Source organism: Cyrtonyx montezumae, unplaced genomic scaffold (genome assembly GCF_038088225.1).
Source record: "Cyrtonyx montezumae isolate F1298 unplaced genomic scaffold, pur_monq_1.0 scaffold_24, whole genome shotgun sequence".
Classification (NCBI taxonomy): Eukaryota; Metazoa; Chordata; class Aves; order Galliformes; family Odontophoridae; genus Cyrtonyx; species Cyrtonyx montezumae.
In genome coordinates, this window is record NW_027071981.1 from 7,526,127 (window position 1) to 7,542,927 (window position 16,801).

The window sequence follows — 16,801 nt, forward strand, 5'->3', positions numbered from 1 at the left end:
TGCAAGAACTACAGCATGTGATCATCTAGTTAGACACAGTAAAAAACATGACTTTCTGTGTCTTTCCAGTCACCTTTCCTGTTTGTAAGCTGAGGCCTACATGTCAAAATCTGAGAATCTGTTTTAATTTATACTGGTCAGAGGCTAAGTGTTGTAGTTAAATCATACCCACAAGAGTGGGGAATGTGTCATTAATTTTCTTCCCTTATGGTAACCAAATGCATGGCTTCATTTCTAACAAAATGACAGTGGGAATATGCTTTCTCTAGCATGTTTAAACTAAATTTCATTACATGGTGGATATTGGCCACAATCACTCTACTGTCTGTGTGTTAAGTCCTCTGTCCAGAGCACCCTAAATCTTATCTATCACATACAAATTGAACAGTAGAACCCATTAACTTAAATTTTATTTTCATCAACAGCAATTCCTTTTAACAGTGCTGAAAAATAATTATACCTTCTCATAACACTGTCTTTGGCTTTAATATTTTCTCAAAAAGGTGTGATAACAAGAGGACAGCTGGGCCTTGTGGAAATCATCCACCAATACATTCGCTATGATGAGATACATGAAGCAATTAATGTCCTGAACACCATGAACTGGAACACGATGGGTCATCAGTGTTACATATGCTTGAGTGCCATTGTCAATCACCTACTTAAACAAAAGCTTACAGCAGACAGAGAAGGTAAGGGACTGATTGCATTTCTAATGTGTCTTTCTGGAGTCTGTAATTCTTACAAGGATTATGATGTTATATTTATTGACTGCATAAAACAGACAATAGAGAGAATCCAGATAGTCAGCCATTTGAACACAGTACTCCCTAATTAAATGTCATATGTAGAAAAATTATTTCAGTGAAGACTGGATTAATGTGTTGATTGCATCTGAGTTCATGTTTCTATCGATAGCAATTAAAAAAAATGCACATTATTTTAACATATACGTGGTATAGGCATGACTTAATGTGTATAGCACTATCTTATATATGCTGTAATGTTATTGTGTTACATAAATTTAGCTTGTCACAGACCGATGCTAGTTAATACAGGCTTCAGATGTTTATTATATACTCATACTGAGACACCACTGATTTAAGGAGGGAAATTTTCCTTTAACAGGATACTGAGTGGAATTATTAAGGTGCTTGTGAAGGGTCACTCTTTCACTACAAGCTCCAAAGGCTTTGAATACACTGTCCTCTGCTGCCTCCTTTAGGATTACAGCTTTTGTCCTCACAGTAATCTTCAGCCCCCCTGCAGTACTAGCTGGGGTCTCTCACAAGAATTGATGAATTTTAGGCTCAGCCTTGTCTCTGCTGAAGCCTGGTGTGATGCCTTCCTCTTGATTTGCTGTGTATCTTGAAACTCAAGAGACTTCAAGATTTGAAGTGCCTTGATTTAGTGAAGGGTGTTATCCTCCAGTCTAGCAGGCAGACAGCTGGGGACCAGGCATCTTTTGTGCCAAGAAAGAATACTTAGGTTTCTGGTGTGTTTGATGATAGCAAAACTCCAAAGTGTCTTACATTGCTGCTAAACCATCAGCTGTCACATTCTAGGGATCTGATTAAAAAATTCTCCGCATTGCAAATATAGCATATCGATTCTAAATGAAACCTGCTTTTAAAAGGACCCATGAAAAAGGCTGGGTTTGAAACTCTTGTAAAAATATGCACATTACAAATAGATGTCTGTGTGTTTCCCACCATGCAGCTCCCTAAGACTGTTTACAGCAGATGGAATTTTATTCTGTCCAGGAGCTATTCAGTGCAAATCTAACAAATTTGGCATAGTAATTTGTTTTCTTTTTTATTAGTGAAAACCCAGTGAGGCCTTTTATTTATAGTGATGTGGTAGTTATCTTTGAGATCTTTATTCTGCCTTCAACATCAAGCTGGGCTATCTAATGAATCTGTAACTGTGCTAGTAGTTACTCGTATTCCATGTAGGTTGGAATATTTCTGAAGTACAAAACATGCTGTCAAGAAAACAGCAATGGCAAGAGAGTATAGCTTGTTTTTGCAAAGGCACCGCTGTATTCAATTTTAATCTAAATTGACTGCTGCTTTGAAAGAAAATACCTTTAAAGTTCAGCTTATCTTGCTGTTTAGATTTACGATAACACAAAACCTAATTTACTAACAGTTTGCCTATGTTCCTAACACAGTACTATTAGCACACTTAGTGCAATCAAACCTAATAAAATAGAATGTAACTACGCTTAAAAATGAAGAACCTTTATCACTGAATACAGAAATGGCTAGTTCAAACAAATTTTAATGACAACAAATCAATGAGATTTTGTCTACCTAATGAGACAATAGGTTGGTTGTATTTTGCTTTTATAGCTCACACTAAATTCTGGTTAGCAGTAGCCGTTTACATATCTATCTTGAAGGGAGAACCTATGCTGGCATGGCAAACTCTGCCTGTGACTTAGTGACACTTTCATCAGTCCTTTTTGAATTTCAGTCAGTTGTTTTTCTTCTAGAACCAAAAGCACAGTATCATATGAGACACTCTGAAGAAAATAATTCAATCCCAGCTGAAACTAAGACAGTTCTGTATTTAAAGGCTATGTGTTGACCATCAAGCAGAAGTCATATAGCATAAATATCATTATTACATTTCATCTCAACAAAGCATGAGACACGAACATATGCTATGTGTTTTCCTGTATTATTTATAATTTTGTATTAAAAACACGTAGTAAAGTGGCTCAGAGCTATACCTGTGGAGTATACCAGTCAGAAAGTAAAGCAAATGCAACTTCAGTAACAAAAGGGCTTTATTTTATTGATGACAAGGGAGGCTGACTCTCCTGCACGTTGCAGGAGAGTCAAACCCTCAGGGTTTTTAGACCCTTTTATTTTAAAGTTTTTGAAGAACTGTTGGTTGAAGGAGGTTCCTTGGACCTCAAGGCCATCAAAAGAAAGGTTCTGTCACCTGCTGACCTAAGATATAACAATAATCCCTGAAAAACTGAATTTCATTGCTGTCTGCCTGGGAGGACGTAGAAAATTTGAGATTATTTAGAGTTGATCTCTACCGGACAAACTTGTTCAAACTGTATTTTTCTTATGAGTCACTTTTAATTGTATGGTTCTGGTGAGAACTTGATGTATTATAAACATTTTCACCTTTCTGACAGCTTTTGTTGCTCGAAGTCATTGTCAGCTCTGCTTCAAAATGAAAGTTTATATGCACATTTGTGTTTGTACAAGCTGTCATATTCTAATTTCATCTGTCCTACAACAACATCGCGTTTCATCAGTGTTTGAGGAATTTGACTGACTGCAAACATGAGCAACCTGTTGTAATTGAAACAGTTTCACTTGTTTCATTGCTGCTGTGTTTGAACTCCACAGCACAGCTTGAGGCAAGCCTTGGAACCTTTTATGCTCCAACAAGACCCCTCTTGGATACAACCATCCTGGAGTACAGGGACCCCATCAGCAGATATGCAAGAAGGTTCTTCCACCACCTGCTCAGGTGAATGACAGTTTCAACTTCTAGCAACTTAAAATTAATTGCATATTTCAATAACTGCCTACTTTAATGTGGTTAATGTTTTCCAAGAGGACCACCCCTGAAAAAAATGCATTTGTTGTTACTGTTTGTTTAACTTGCACTTCATTCCTTTCAAGTACAGTATTGCAGATAAAATGCTATTCAGAGCTCTTCTGTCATCAGTGCACTTAAAATGAATCAAACTTTCCCTTTTAGAGTGATGGAAAGAAGATAGGGTGCTTCTGAGAGATTTATGTTCACCAACTGCTTGCAGGTTAACTTTTGAAACAACTTACAGATTTGGAGAAAACTTTGAGTTTAAATAGATGCAAATGAGCAGTGTATGATCCAAGACGTTTTGTCTTTGCATTTTGTCATTGTTAACCTCAGAATTCTCAAATATGAATTCGTATTCCAGTCATTTTCAGTACAGGTTAAGAACTAAAAGTCTGCACCATTAAAATGCAAGTAAATTAAGTGCTTCTTTCACCTGTAAATTATACAACATTAGAAAAGTCATAATACCAAATTCAGCTGGAATTTGTATTACACTGATGCACTGCTATACTTTTTCTTGTATCCATGATACATGAACAGCATAAATTCTGATCTGCTGTAAATACCAATATACAGCAGTTCAATCTTTTCATGTGTTCAACCATAAATACAAATGATACACTCCCTCTGAGAATTATTCAGTGAGTGAAAATAAGGAGAAATTATGTTCTGAATAATAACCCAAATGTTTGTAGAGCCTTGTTGAGGAAGAGTCTAGATGGACATGGTGAGAAGTCTTGCAATGCTTCATTTTTCTGTGTTCCAGCCAGATTGTAGGCATCATCTATGTATGCAAAGTCAGGAACTGCAAGTTACTTTGATGGTACTACATGTGCTTCTTCCAAATCTTAAAGATAAATAATTCTTCCTGTCTTATAAATTTTGAGTCTGAACAGGATCATCTTTCTGCTAAATGGGTTTGTACCCATGGGAAATTATTCTCAGTTAGAAGGGTGCTCCAAATATCTGCATAATATGTACCAGCCTTTACTCGAGTTTTCTTCATAGATATGGCTGCAATGCCAGGTACAAACTCTGCTTTTGCCTTTGTCCTAGAAACCAGCAGGGAAGATTTGTTGCTGCTGTGGCCAACTGTAATGGCTGTAGGCCAGTTGCCTGCAGAGGACAGACGTGGAAAGAATGCCTCAGAGATTGCTGAGAGGCGTAGTAACTATAGTGCACTTACATCTGCTGGAGAAATGTGTATTCCCTCTGACTCAGGATTTGCTTGAAAATGCTAGCAGGCATGCAGAGGCATGGGGACCTGGCTGAGCTTTCAGCCCTTGGGGCTGTTCAACACAGCTGAAACACTGACTCAATCTCTCTGGCAGACAAGAAGCTTCAGTGCCAGAGTACTGCCTGGACAGTACAGGACCAAGACTGGAGGTGTGTAAGAGAGTCTCCCCATGTCTTTTACCGCCCCTATAAAGCAGCCCTTGAATAATCTACTGTTATGGTAGTTTTTTGGAATAAATGATTTTTTTTTCTGTTTCCCTATTATCAAAGGGATTTGTATTCAACTAAATCAAAGTGATAGGATCATGTGATTGCTGCAGAACAGATGGTAATGCTTAAAGCTTATCTGAAAAGACATAATCTAAGTACAGAATGAAATGTTCAAAAATGGCAGATTTATCTGATATAAATCAAGGAAATGATGTCCAGAGATGATCTTTTTTGTATTAAAGTGGCTGTGCCTTAATTGGTATTTATTTCCTTCTGGATGATTTCTTAAGTGACCAGAGTGATTTGAATGTAGGCTAAACAGAGAGTGCTATGGATTTGTTGGAGAAGTGATAAACCGGTTGGATAATTCTGGGAGACAGAAGGTCATCTAGGCCAATTCTCCTAATGTCTGGGAAAATCATAGGGAAGCACAATGCTCACTAATTCATCTAGGCACAGAGAAGCTACAGCCTCTGCTGTTATATCCTTCTGTGAGGAGCCAGCAAGGCTAGCCATTTCTTCCAGTCTGCATTTTTGAGTGTGGGATCAGAATAGGAACAAAAGTGTGGAGGGAATTCTGCTCTTGCCTTTTTGGATCACCAAATTGTACCTATCAGGGCATTGGAAATTGAGCAGTCTCTTCACTACCTGTTTATCAGAAATGGCAACTCTATCCAGATATCAGGGAGGCTGCATTTATAGTCAGTTACATGCTCTCTGTCTCAAGCCTTTTTATTCAATTCATTCTCTTTTTTAACTATATTCACTTAGCACTAAATACTTGCTGACTAGTTACAAATAGTTAATGAATCTCTTCACAGTGAATTTGTGCTGCCACAGGTGTGTATGCAGAACTAAACAAAATAGCAAAATTAAAGTAAGAAGACTTAAATGCAGATTCATTGTGGATTGTCAGTGCTAACTTGCTGCAGCACTAGGGAACATTTGTTGCCCTCTTGTGAACATGAGCAGACAAAAGCAAGACAATCACTTTGTTCCCTATTGCAACAAGAAATGGAGGAAACATAGAGCTTCCTAAATTATATAGCTGAGATTGAAAAAGTGTTTCTGGAATACTCTAGGGCCTTCCACAATTCCTTTGGACTTCAGAAAAAGCAAGCAACATATGCACAGAAGGCAAATGTAGAAGATAAGGAGCTGAAAGACACTGAGGTCCAGAAACAAAAAAGGGGGTTTGAAAGGGTGAGGAAAGTGGGGTTAGAAACATAAGTAAGGAAATTAGGACATAGGACTAAAGACAAATAAGTGGCCATACAGAGTAATGCAAAAGGGTAGAGTGGGAGTACAGATCAAAACAGGATAAAACAATGTAGGATGTATGTGGTGGGCTGTAGAGGAGACCAAAAGCATAAGGGATGGATGGAAGCGGGTAGAGTATTTGATACAAGAGTAAAATATGAAAATGCTTATATGATTCTAGATCTAAATCTGAAAAATGCACAGATAAACAGAAGTGTTCAGCACCCCTCCCCCCCCCCCCCCCAAGCTTTCCTTTGAATGCCCCACCAATATGCCTTAAGCCTTTTTTAGAAGGACCCACTCTTGGGAGAGAAATATTAATTCATTCTACATGCTGAGACAATCTTTGACCTGCCTGCTGAGTCTGCCAGAAAGGTGCCAGTTACTGTACTTTTTAAGGTGCAAGTGTCTGTACTTACTAGAATTGAGAAATAGAGTCACCTTTTCAAAAAGGCTATCCTCACCTCATAAGAATCATGAGCCAATGATTTTAATCTTTACTGTGAGCTGAAAGGTTTTATATCCAGTTGAACATGACTGGCAACATCCATTATCACATTTTCAGTGAGATTATGGGCTAAGTATTTTTCTACCATCATTTTCCAGAAAAAGGTTGGAAAAGTGTGATGGTAGGTTCTGTGAACCATGTGAAGGTGCTCTGTAACCTACAGGTTATAGTACAAATATGGGTTTGAAGATGGTGCAGCAGGCTAAGATGAGCATCATCTTCAGCTTCCACTAAAACAGAGATATGGAACTTTGCTGGTATAGGCCTTGAATAAAGAACATGGAATATCTCCAAAAACAGGCGTTCAGTATACAAAATTAAAATTAAATGCCTCTTAATTATATGCCAAGAATCCATTACAACAGTATTTATGGAATGAGTAATAATTTCCATTTTAAATTCTTATCTATAATTAAAAAATACAGGAACTGAATTATAAGTATAGAACTATATCTTAGGTGTTCTTGCCACTTGAGTAGCACTCCTGTATTTTATTATGATGTCACTACCTATAATAATATAATGCATTATATCATTATGTAAAATGCTAAGCAGAGGTGGATTTATTAGGAAGCCTTGGGGAGCTGTAACCTTCTTGCCCCCACCCTTTTGTTGTGTGCTGCCTACTAAGTGTATTTGTGTAATGGGGGAGTGGCTGCACAACCTCCTCCTGCTTCTGTATAACAGCCTCATCTACCATGCACAGAACATGGAATGAGATGGAGTAGTTTTTCATTTGTTAACTATGTCATCGCTGACTCATGGCTTTGCTTCACTCTGATCAAGCATTTGTAAATTGTACTTGCCATATTTTCTAATGCATGAAATTATCTTGTTTGTTTGACACACACACGCAGGCACAAACACATGCCTGCCCTGTTTTATTCAAACTTTTCTGCCTCTTTCAGGCAGATAGTGGAAAAAAAAATAACATAGCATGAGCTGGAAGCAAAGGCTGGATTGGCAATTAAAGGCTGAAATGCAGCTGGGGAGTTGAAGTATTAGAGTGTACAGCTCTGTGTTTCTGCCATTTTGTTCTTGTGTTTCTGAATATATGATTTAAGGATCTGTTTTGTTTTGTTTTCATGCAAAAGCACTAAAATTCAATGTGATTTGGACCTTATCATCCATTGTCCATCCCTCTTCCACCAGTTTCAAGGACAAATACGATTCCTTATGATGCAAAGCTCTGTTCTAAATACCAGCATAATGCATTTGTCTTTTTTAAGAGTAAAGCGCAGCTCTGATCGCATCCGCTGACATAATTTTGAATATATTCACAGAAGTATTCTGCTTTGACCAAGTCTAAAAATGAAAGCAATGTGTTTTTGCTGTTACTGGTTTTATTCTTTCGTAACTCTTCTTAGAAATGTGTACTCTTCAGTGTTCAGTGTGAGATGCTACTGGTTAAATGAGAAGCTACATATTTGTAGAATATTAGCTACATATTTGACAGAACATTCATGAAAAACAGGAGATGAGAAAGTAAGTGATCCTTAGTACCACAGGAGATCTGTTTCTAGCCAGTACTGGGTTTTGTGTATCACTTTGCTGTTCAAGAGTTGTGAAGTGGCACCACTATAGTACCTAGCATGATTATTTGACATAGTTGTCGCTTACTTGCAAGACAATCTTTGGGAAACTAAAATAGAGCTCTTTCCCTCAGCAGCAAGATCACTTAAACAGTACTAACTAACCCTTTGTAACAGGTTCTTGTATCTCTAAACTGCAATCTGTAAAGTAGATGTGCACCGTGAGTGTTCCATCCTAAACAGGACCCCAAATCAAAGGTGAGAAAATGCCTAAACTTCATAGTAATTCCTCATCCTATTTGCTGCCAACTGTGTGGAACTGAGGGACAAAGTCAGCAAAGAGCTTTTATGATCCTTTTAAAGAGCACCCTAAAAGTAGAATCTATAATTATATTGGTACATAGTGTGTCACGAAATATGTATAAACATTAATGATGACATGGTTCAGGACTGAGAATGTCTTTTATATTCATAAGGTAACCTATTAGGCATTAAATTATGCCTTCAGATAAAATGACCACTGATGTCAGTCAGGTTCTCTATGGTGGCCACATGAGCGGAATTCATCTCTACAGGAGTAAGTTCAGTAGCAGTGTTCTGACTAAAGTAGCACCTTCTGGAGAGAACTTTGAAGAGTCATTTTTTGTCATCTTGTAAGAACGATCAAAACCAAAGGTTTTCATATTGCCATGGCACTGATAAATGAGAACTTCAATGGCTGTGATGGACCTGCATATGAATAGATCCCCTGGTCATGCTTCTTGACCTGTTTTAGAAACATGAAATAAAGGCACCTATTCAATGGAACTAGATAATTTTTTAAGTTAAAGAGATATTTAAATCTCAGGAAAAGTTTAGAATATCTAAAGTCCTATATTGCTAATGATTTTTTTTATTAAACTACCTCCACAACAGGTTTCATTTTCAGTTAGACGCTTTGATGCCACAGGAATGGCTTCAGGATTTAATTCTGTAGTGATGATTACAGTGTAAGAAATATTAAGCAAAATATTAGGAAAAAAATGCAAATAACATGACATCATTGCTTGGGAATGAAACCCCTTGAAGATAAAACACAAGAAAACTCCATCAGAGATTTGGCAAGATATTCTGATAAACAAAATGGAAGACATTATTTGGTGGATGTGGCAAGAGGCCCTTTTGACACACTTAGAACAGTGCCAGACTCTGCTATGGAGCAACTTCCTCCAGCCACCAACTGGCTGGCTTTTTCATGGGCCCAAGGGTCGGAACTCTTCCAGTTCTTTCCCTCATCCCCTTTCTTGAGACAGCACTTAAAAAAAAAAAAAAAGAAAAAAAGCCAAGGTTTTTCCCACATGCTGGCAAATCTGACTTTGATATAAGCTGAGCACAAATGGCAACCATTATTTTGTTATGTTGTGTTATGGAACTGATAATATTCCCTATTAAAGTCACATTTCCTTCTTTACAACCGTGCAAGTCCCTCAGAGAATGAGGGGCTTTGGGCATACATCAGTTGTAAAAACAATTCAAAAATAAGTTTGTATCAACATAATTTCATATTTAAGCTGCTGCAGTAAACAAGTCTCAGCTTTTCATTGTATGTCATCATTTACTCCTTCCTCAACAACTCAGTCACCGATGATGTTTCCTTCTGGCGTGACACACAAATACCTCTTCTTGAGGTTCTGACTAGGAACTTTAATGTAAGCTGTTGAGTTGCTTTTATTTTTTATTTTTTCCCTTTTTTTCCTATCTTCCCACATAGATTCATGTCTCAGCTCTGTACCATGACATTTTTTCTCTATTCATCTTCACATCCTTCCTGTACCCCACCATCACAGTTCACTTTCCTGTTTGTGGACTATCTGACAGTATTTTCTGTCTTGAGCTCTGCTCATGAGACCAGACTAGAACAAACTTTGTCAATCTGTAGTCTTTTTATTGTGTGTAAAAATAGTCTTTTTTCTTCTCTAAAAGAGTTTTGTTTTTCTTATTTTTCTCCCTCTTAAATTCAGTGTCCTCCAAGAAGTGCTAATTGAATGATCATATAACCCTAGACTCCAGTCCTCAGATGCAGAACTCACTTCTATTGTTCTTAAGAACTTCTTAAGGAAAGGGTACAGTAAGTAAAATTTAGAACAAAAGTCAGCAATAGTCAATTGTCCAGTAACCAAATGTAGCATCCTGGGAGTTGACCTCAACTCTCTTAACTCAATCATGTAACATTTAGATGTCTTACACATTAATCTGTGCTGTAGTTAGCAGAAGGATGTGGGCACCCGAAGAGTGAGTAATCCCATTGAAGGGAGATATCTGTGATAAGCATGAAGAATCAAATGTCTGCCTATCTCTATCAATTAACTATAAAGGAAACCTACCTGATTAGCCATGTAAAAATGAGCTATTTGAAGATAAATGAAATGATTTGCACTGTAAATGTCCAACTCATTATTACTATCCAGTTAACAGAAAGATAAATGCTCAGGTATGGTTACTGTAATAAAAGGAGAAAGGTACAAAGCCTAGCAAAAGTATTTGAAGAAAGGTTCACAGAAAGGTACCTAGTAGGCACATAGATCTCTGAAAATCCCCTTCTAACCAGTTGACCAGGATAGGAGAGGGTGGGGACACTTCTTAGTTTATAACGTTAAGTATTGAAATATTGGTGAAACAGGTTACAGTGTAGGCAGATAAGCAATAATGTTAACCAGCAGTAGATATAATTTGTTGAGAAATTCTAAAGGAGGTCAAGCATAAAATAGCTGAACTACATACTGTGGTGTGCAACCTCTTATTCAAATTGATCTTAGAATCTGAAGACAAGAACATGGAAAATACTATCGCAGTTTTTAAAACACACTTTGGGGAGACTTAAAGAGCTGTAGTCCTCCAGGTCTAACCTCTGTGCTAGGGAAATTAGTGGAAATTGCATTTTAAAAAATATGGTGAACATGCAAACATGTATTTGAGGGAGAGTCAGCAGGACTGTAAAGGCAAATCACACCTTGTAAAACTCTAGATTCTTTGATGTCAGCTGTCGTCAGTAAAAGATATCCATTTACTTTTCACGACAGTTTGACCATTGAAGACCTTCTTGGAATGTCTCTCACCACAGTGTCTTAAAGACACAAGGATGCTTTATGGTAAGAGAGAACCCTTTAGCAGGTAAGTAATTCATTAGAAGGTAAGAAACAAAGACCAGTGTCTTGCTGAATGGAAGTCACCAAACGTAGGTATAGCAGATCTGTACACATAAGTAATGTGGAAAAGGAGCAAATAGTAAGGTTCCAGTGTTTACTAATGATCATAAATTATTCAGATTGGTAAAAATAACAGCAAAATTATTTCTCAGGACTCAGTAACATAGTGTTAAAATAATAGAAATTCAAGACTTCAGTTCATGACTTCCAACTGAATGTGTAATATGGTAAAGTCTGAGCTTCTTTGTGAAGAAAAAAAAGAGTAGAAAACAAAACAGTATACTTCAGTTCACCTGAATTGTAAATATAGTGTATAGTTTTGGAGTCCTGTGATCTCTAAGAGGATATAGTAGAACTCAAAGAGCTATAGGGAGGACAGCTGGGATGATTAAAGGCATGAAACAGCTTTAGTGAAGGGAATGACTGAATAGAACTCCCCAGCCCATAGAAGAGGCAACTGAGATACAGATCTATGAAATCATCAATGTTAGAGAGAAAGAAGACAGTAAATGGCTCTTCACTGCTTCTTCTAATACAAAAGTTAGGGATCATCAAGCAAAACTAACATGTGACAGGTTCAAAATAAAGCGATTCTTGACATAGCATATAATTAAAATACGAAGCAGCTTACCACAGGATGTTATGGATGGTAGAACTGCATATAAGTTCAAAGGGAAGATTCAGGGAAGAGAAATTCACTGAGGAATACTAGCTCAGAAACCACCTCTAGCTCAGCAAATTACTGGACCACAATTTGTTGAAGACTACTAAGGGAAGTATCACCTTAGGCATGCCCAGTTTTTACATTCTCTCCTAGGTGCCTACCTATTGGTATGATTGGTTAAATTTTGCCTTTGGTCTAAGCAAATGGTCATTCTTACAATTTTTTTTTCTTGTATGTGATACCTTACATAAAAACAAACAAACACCACCAACAAAAGAACAACCAACCCCCCCCCAAAAAAAAAAATAAAAAAAAAAACCAAAAACCATAACATACTCATTAGTTTTCTATTTGTTCCCCAGAAACATGCCAAAATTCACATGACAAAGTTCTAGAAAATATCTGGCTCTCTTGTTTGTATATAATGTATTATTTTAGTATAAAGTAATAGTATTGGTGTTGACAAAACTAAACAGAATAAATATGCTGTAACTGAACTGTAACTCAACAGGTAATTCAACATTTGCTCCTGTAACAGGATTTTATAATTAGGTATTTATCCTTAGGCAGCCAGTTTTTAGAAAATACTGAGCTAATATATTTTCTCTGAGAAGCCTTAGCACTAAAAGCATGCATCTTATCTAATATCAGGCATGAGGGAGAATTGGCCCTGCACCTCATGGAAAGTCAAGGAGGAAAAGGATATGTTCTTCCTAACTTTAATACCAATTTCCATCTGCTGTGGATTGAAATTGTAGAGATATCGCACATATACAATAGAGGTTTATAATAGACGCAGCAACTCATCCTTAACCATTGCAATGATATTGGGCCTCTGTTATATAGCTGTCTTTAGTGTGTAGACAAGCTGATATGTTTGCTCAATAAAATACAACTTCCAAGGCATACTGTTCAATTTACATGATCACCAGAGTAGGAGTTGTAAAACTGGAACAGAAGAAAAGTGAAAGAATTAATGCAAAAGGCTAGGATTTAACAGTCGTGATTGAGTAAAATAAATGTGAAGCAACAGGTGTCATTGACTCTTATCAGCACTTTTAATTAACATCTGTTTTTAGCCCAGAGTATTTTGGAAGAGCATGTTGGAGTGTGTCTGTATTTTAAGATAAAAGTAGGCTGTAGAGTAGTTACTGAGAGGTAAGAGGTTGGGGGAATGGAAGCGTTTTGTGCAAGGAGGTGGTGGTATTTGCTGGTTGAGTATTAGTTGCAGCACCGAGAAACCTGAAGGAAACCTTCTGAAATAAAATTGTAACATAGGGAAATATTGCTATGGCAACAAAATAATTTTGCTTGAAGGAAAATAAGTATGAAAAAGGAAATACGGAGTGTGGGAAATTCAAAGGAAGTACATATTGCGAGAAGAGAAAGGGATAGAATACAGATTAAAAGGAAAGAGACCAACCTAGTATCAATTTATATAATATTAAGTTGTAGTAAAAAATTGTTCTGCAGTCTTTCATAGCGACTGGTAATGAAAATCCTAGGGCACTTGACATACAAGAGGGAATTATTCTGCATATGGTAAAATGTTGCTGTTTCCTGAACAGTCATCCTCTTGAATGGTTAACCCCATTCTGCAAGAATCCAGGCTAGTATGACTGGTCATCAGTGAATGGGAAGTGTACAACATAAGTGTTCATATAATCATAATCTGTTAAATAATATTTCTTTGGTTTAGACATTGTCAGTTCTATAGCTTTAAATTGGTGCTCATTTATAGTTATTTCTTGCTCTTTGCTTGATTAAATGATGTAGTTTCTGTTACTAGAGCTACTAATTTTTCTAGAATATTTCATACATCTAGACTGTTTCTTACTAAATATGTATTGGAGAAGTTTGACTGCTACCTTATTACTAGACTTCATCACTCAAAAATTACCTTACTTACCTGAAGATCTGACTTAAAAATGCCTGACCAGCTTTTCTTTGAACCTTTAAATCTGTTCTGAGAAGATGCATGTATGCTTAACAGGATCATCTCAACTATTTCACGTAGGAACACATTTGATTTCTTAGGCCTGAGTCCTACAGGACAGGAATCATATGGTTTTGTTTTGTTTTTTTTTTATGTTGGGAATGTCTTCAAGATTCACCACCTGTTAAAGCGCTCCAGGGCTTTCTGTGGCCAGGGAGTCATACTGTCTGGCTCCCCTTATTAGCTTTCTCTTTCCTCTTATTTTTTTAATTTGGTTTGTTTTTTTCCTTGCTTCATACCAGAGGGTACCCTTTGATGTGAAGGGCATTTGGTTCTATGCCCAACAGTCAGTGAAGTTATAGGTGTACTTTCTTAAGTTTGCAGATACCTAATTTGACAGTGTAGCTCAAGTTGTAGAGGCTTTGCAGTGTCTTCAATCATCTATGCTCACTTGAAATTTTCTCAGTTATTTGTGAACTTGTATTTGAGGCATGTTTGTGTAGGATAGTCTAGATAAGAGATTTTTTAAAAACCATTTGCTCAGGCCTCAAAATTCAGTGCTTCACTTTGCATGCCCTTATTTAGGATCCATAGAAAACTATGGGTCATAAATGCGTATGTTAATGCTCTGCAAAATTTGGGCCTAAAGAGATGTACAGATTATACCTCAATGAGCTTTAGAGCTTCCATATACAGAATACAATTTGGAAGATTATGCCCTTGACCTTGATTGGGTAGACCTGATGGGTGCTTCTCCATGGCCCTTTTGGTGTGCTCTGCAGCACTTCCTCATCATTAGTACTAGAAGGCAGCAAGGTTGTGGGCCTCATTCAGAGGCTTATGTGTCCTATTCAAAAAACTCAGTCTAAAAAACTAGAAGCAAGATAGTGGGACTTTGTCAAAATAATGCTAGCATCTCAGAGATCATAAATAACCAGTGCATCCATTGATTCTTCCATCTGTTCCCTAATGACATCGAGAATAATTCATGAATCTCAGCTAAATGTTGCAGAGGGTAGAAGTCTTGATGATAAAAAAAAAAAACTACCCGATAGTTTTGAGGAAATCAGCAACCAGTTAAGGTTAAATAATGTCCCAGCAATTATCTCCATCCCAAAAGGCTAAGCAAAAGTTCAGCAGTTATGTTCTGCCATTCACCAAATGCACTACTTAACTCTAGACACAGTCTGCATTCATTCTTGCTCAAACCATCGTTGGATGGGAGGTAATACACTTCTGGGGAAGGGCACTATATTACCTGGAGCATGTTTTGGCAAGGAACGTGGGGAACACATACTTACTTTGCTAAAGTTTGTATAGAAGGAGCTATAGGAAACTAATTAAAAGAAGTGTTTGCTGCTTAGAGAACAGTTTCTTTCACAAAAACAGCAGTCATGCTTTCAATTCCTGGCCATGTTGCATGGAACTTTTGTTACGCCTCTGGTGCTGAACAAAAAGAAATAATATACTATCTGCAGTTAACTGATATCCAGTAATTAATTTATTTTTGCCCAAGGTAAACAATAGTATTGGGATAGTATGTTATCCAAATAAATAATATGAGAGTATCAAGTACAACCAAAAATTATGAGGCTGAGTCCAACAGACCATGTTGTCTGAAGCACAAATTCAGTTTGATAGTAGAGGAAAAGATTGTTTGGAGCATTCATGGTCTTTGGTCTACCTTCAGCTCTCTGCAACTATCTAATTTAAAATAGGGTATGCAACTGAAATCATGTGGGTAAGTTCAAACCAGTTTTGTTGTCTTTAATGGGTTGTGCTTGTTGTTGTTTTATTAATGAAATATAAGATCTTAATGTATCCAGTCCTCTACAGGAGCTCTAAATGGAGTGTCAGTATTACATTATAAAATATCACGTCTTTAGTTAATACTTTATTTCATAGATGAAACATTACATAGCAATCTGAGTCCTCAGAGCTTACTGAAACTTGACTTCAAAGTATTTCCTTGAAGGTCAGAAGTATTTCAGAGCTGTCATAGTGAGGACAGTTGAAGTTACTCCATTTATACCTGAAGGTGTTTAAGCTGTATTCTGCAGTGCAGTTACAAGTCTGGATCAATGGCTTTATGTTCAACAGTTGGTTGAAAACCATGCCATTCCTATTTAAAATCAACCACTTAGCAACCTAACCACACACTTTTTACATTCTTTAACCAGATAATCTAATTGTTCTGGCTCAGAATTCCACTGAACAGAGTTCAGAGTCATTTTATAGACATTGTTCTTTATTTTAATATTGTCTAATTTAAAAGGGAAAAAAATATCAGATAATAACAACATTTTTTCTAGGGAAAAAAAAAAAAAAGCATGAAAACCATTTCTGTTCCAAAAATTGCTGATATGAGAACTTAGGGGAAACAGCTCCTTTTATGAATAATTATTATTATTGTGTTTAAGAAATGGGCAAGATGCCTAGAAATTGAATGAAAGAATGAGCTATTAAATTGAAATATTAAATGAAATAACTGAATTAAAAGTGATCACGTAAACCCTGCAGTAAATGTTGGGAGCTGTAGCTGATTGAACATATTTTCATCATCTGTTTTGTATGCTTAAATACAATTGCTTGATGTAAGTAAACACTCGATTGATATTCTGAATACTTTAAAATCTGCATATGCATCACAGAATACTGAACAATTAAAACTTAATTTCAGTGTCGTTTGATTGCATG

The 16,801-nt window shown here is 36.8% G+C and overlaps 1 protein-coding gene across 1 annotated transcript in view; it reads left to right on the plus strand.

Annotated features, from left to right (window-relative positions):
- Positions 1-16,801, plus strand: part of WDPCP (WD repeat containing planar cell polarity effector) — a 96,526-nt gene that overhangs the window by 36,473 nt on the left and 43,252 nt on the right. The window contains exons 10-11 of the mRNA XM_065739591.1: positions 504-692; positions 3,375-3,498. Coding sequence (XP_065595663.1) covers positions 504-692; positions 3,375-3,498 — 313 coding nt within the window. The remainder of the gene's footprint in view (positions 1-503; positions 693-3,374; positions 3,499-16,801) is intronic.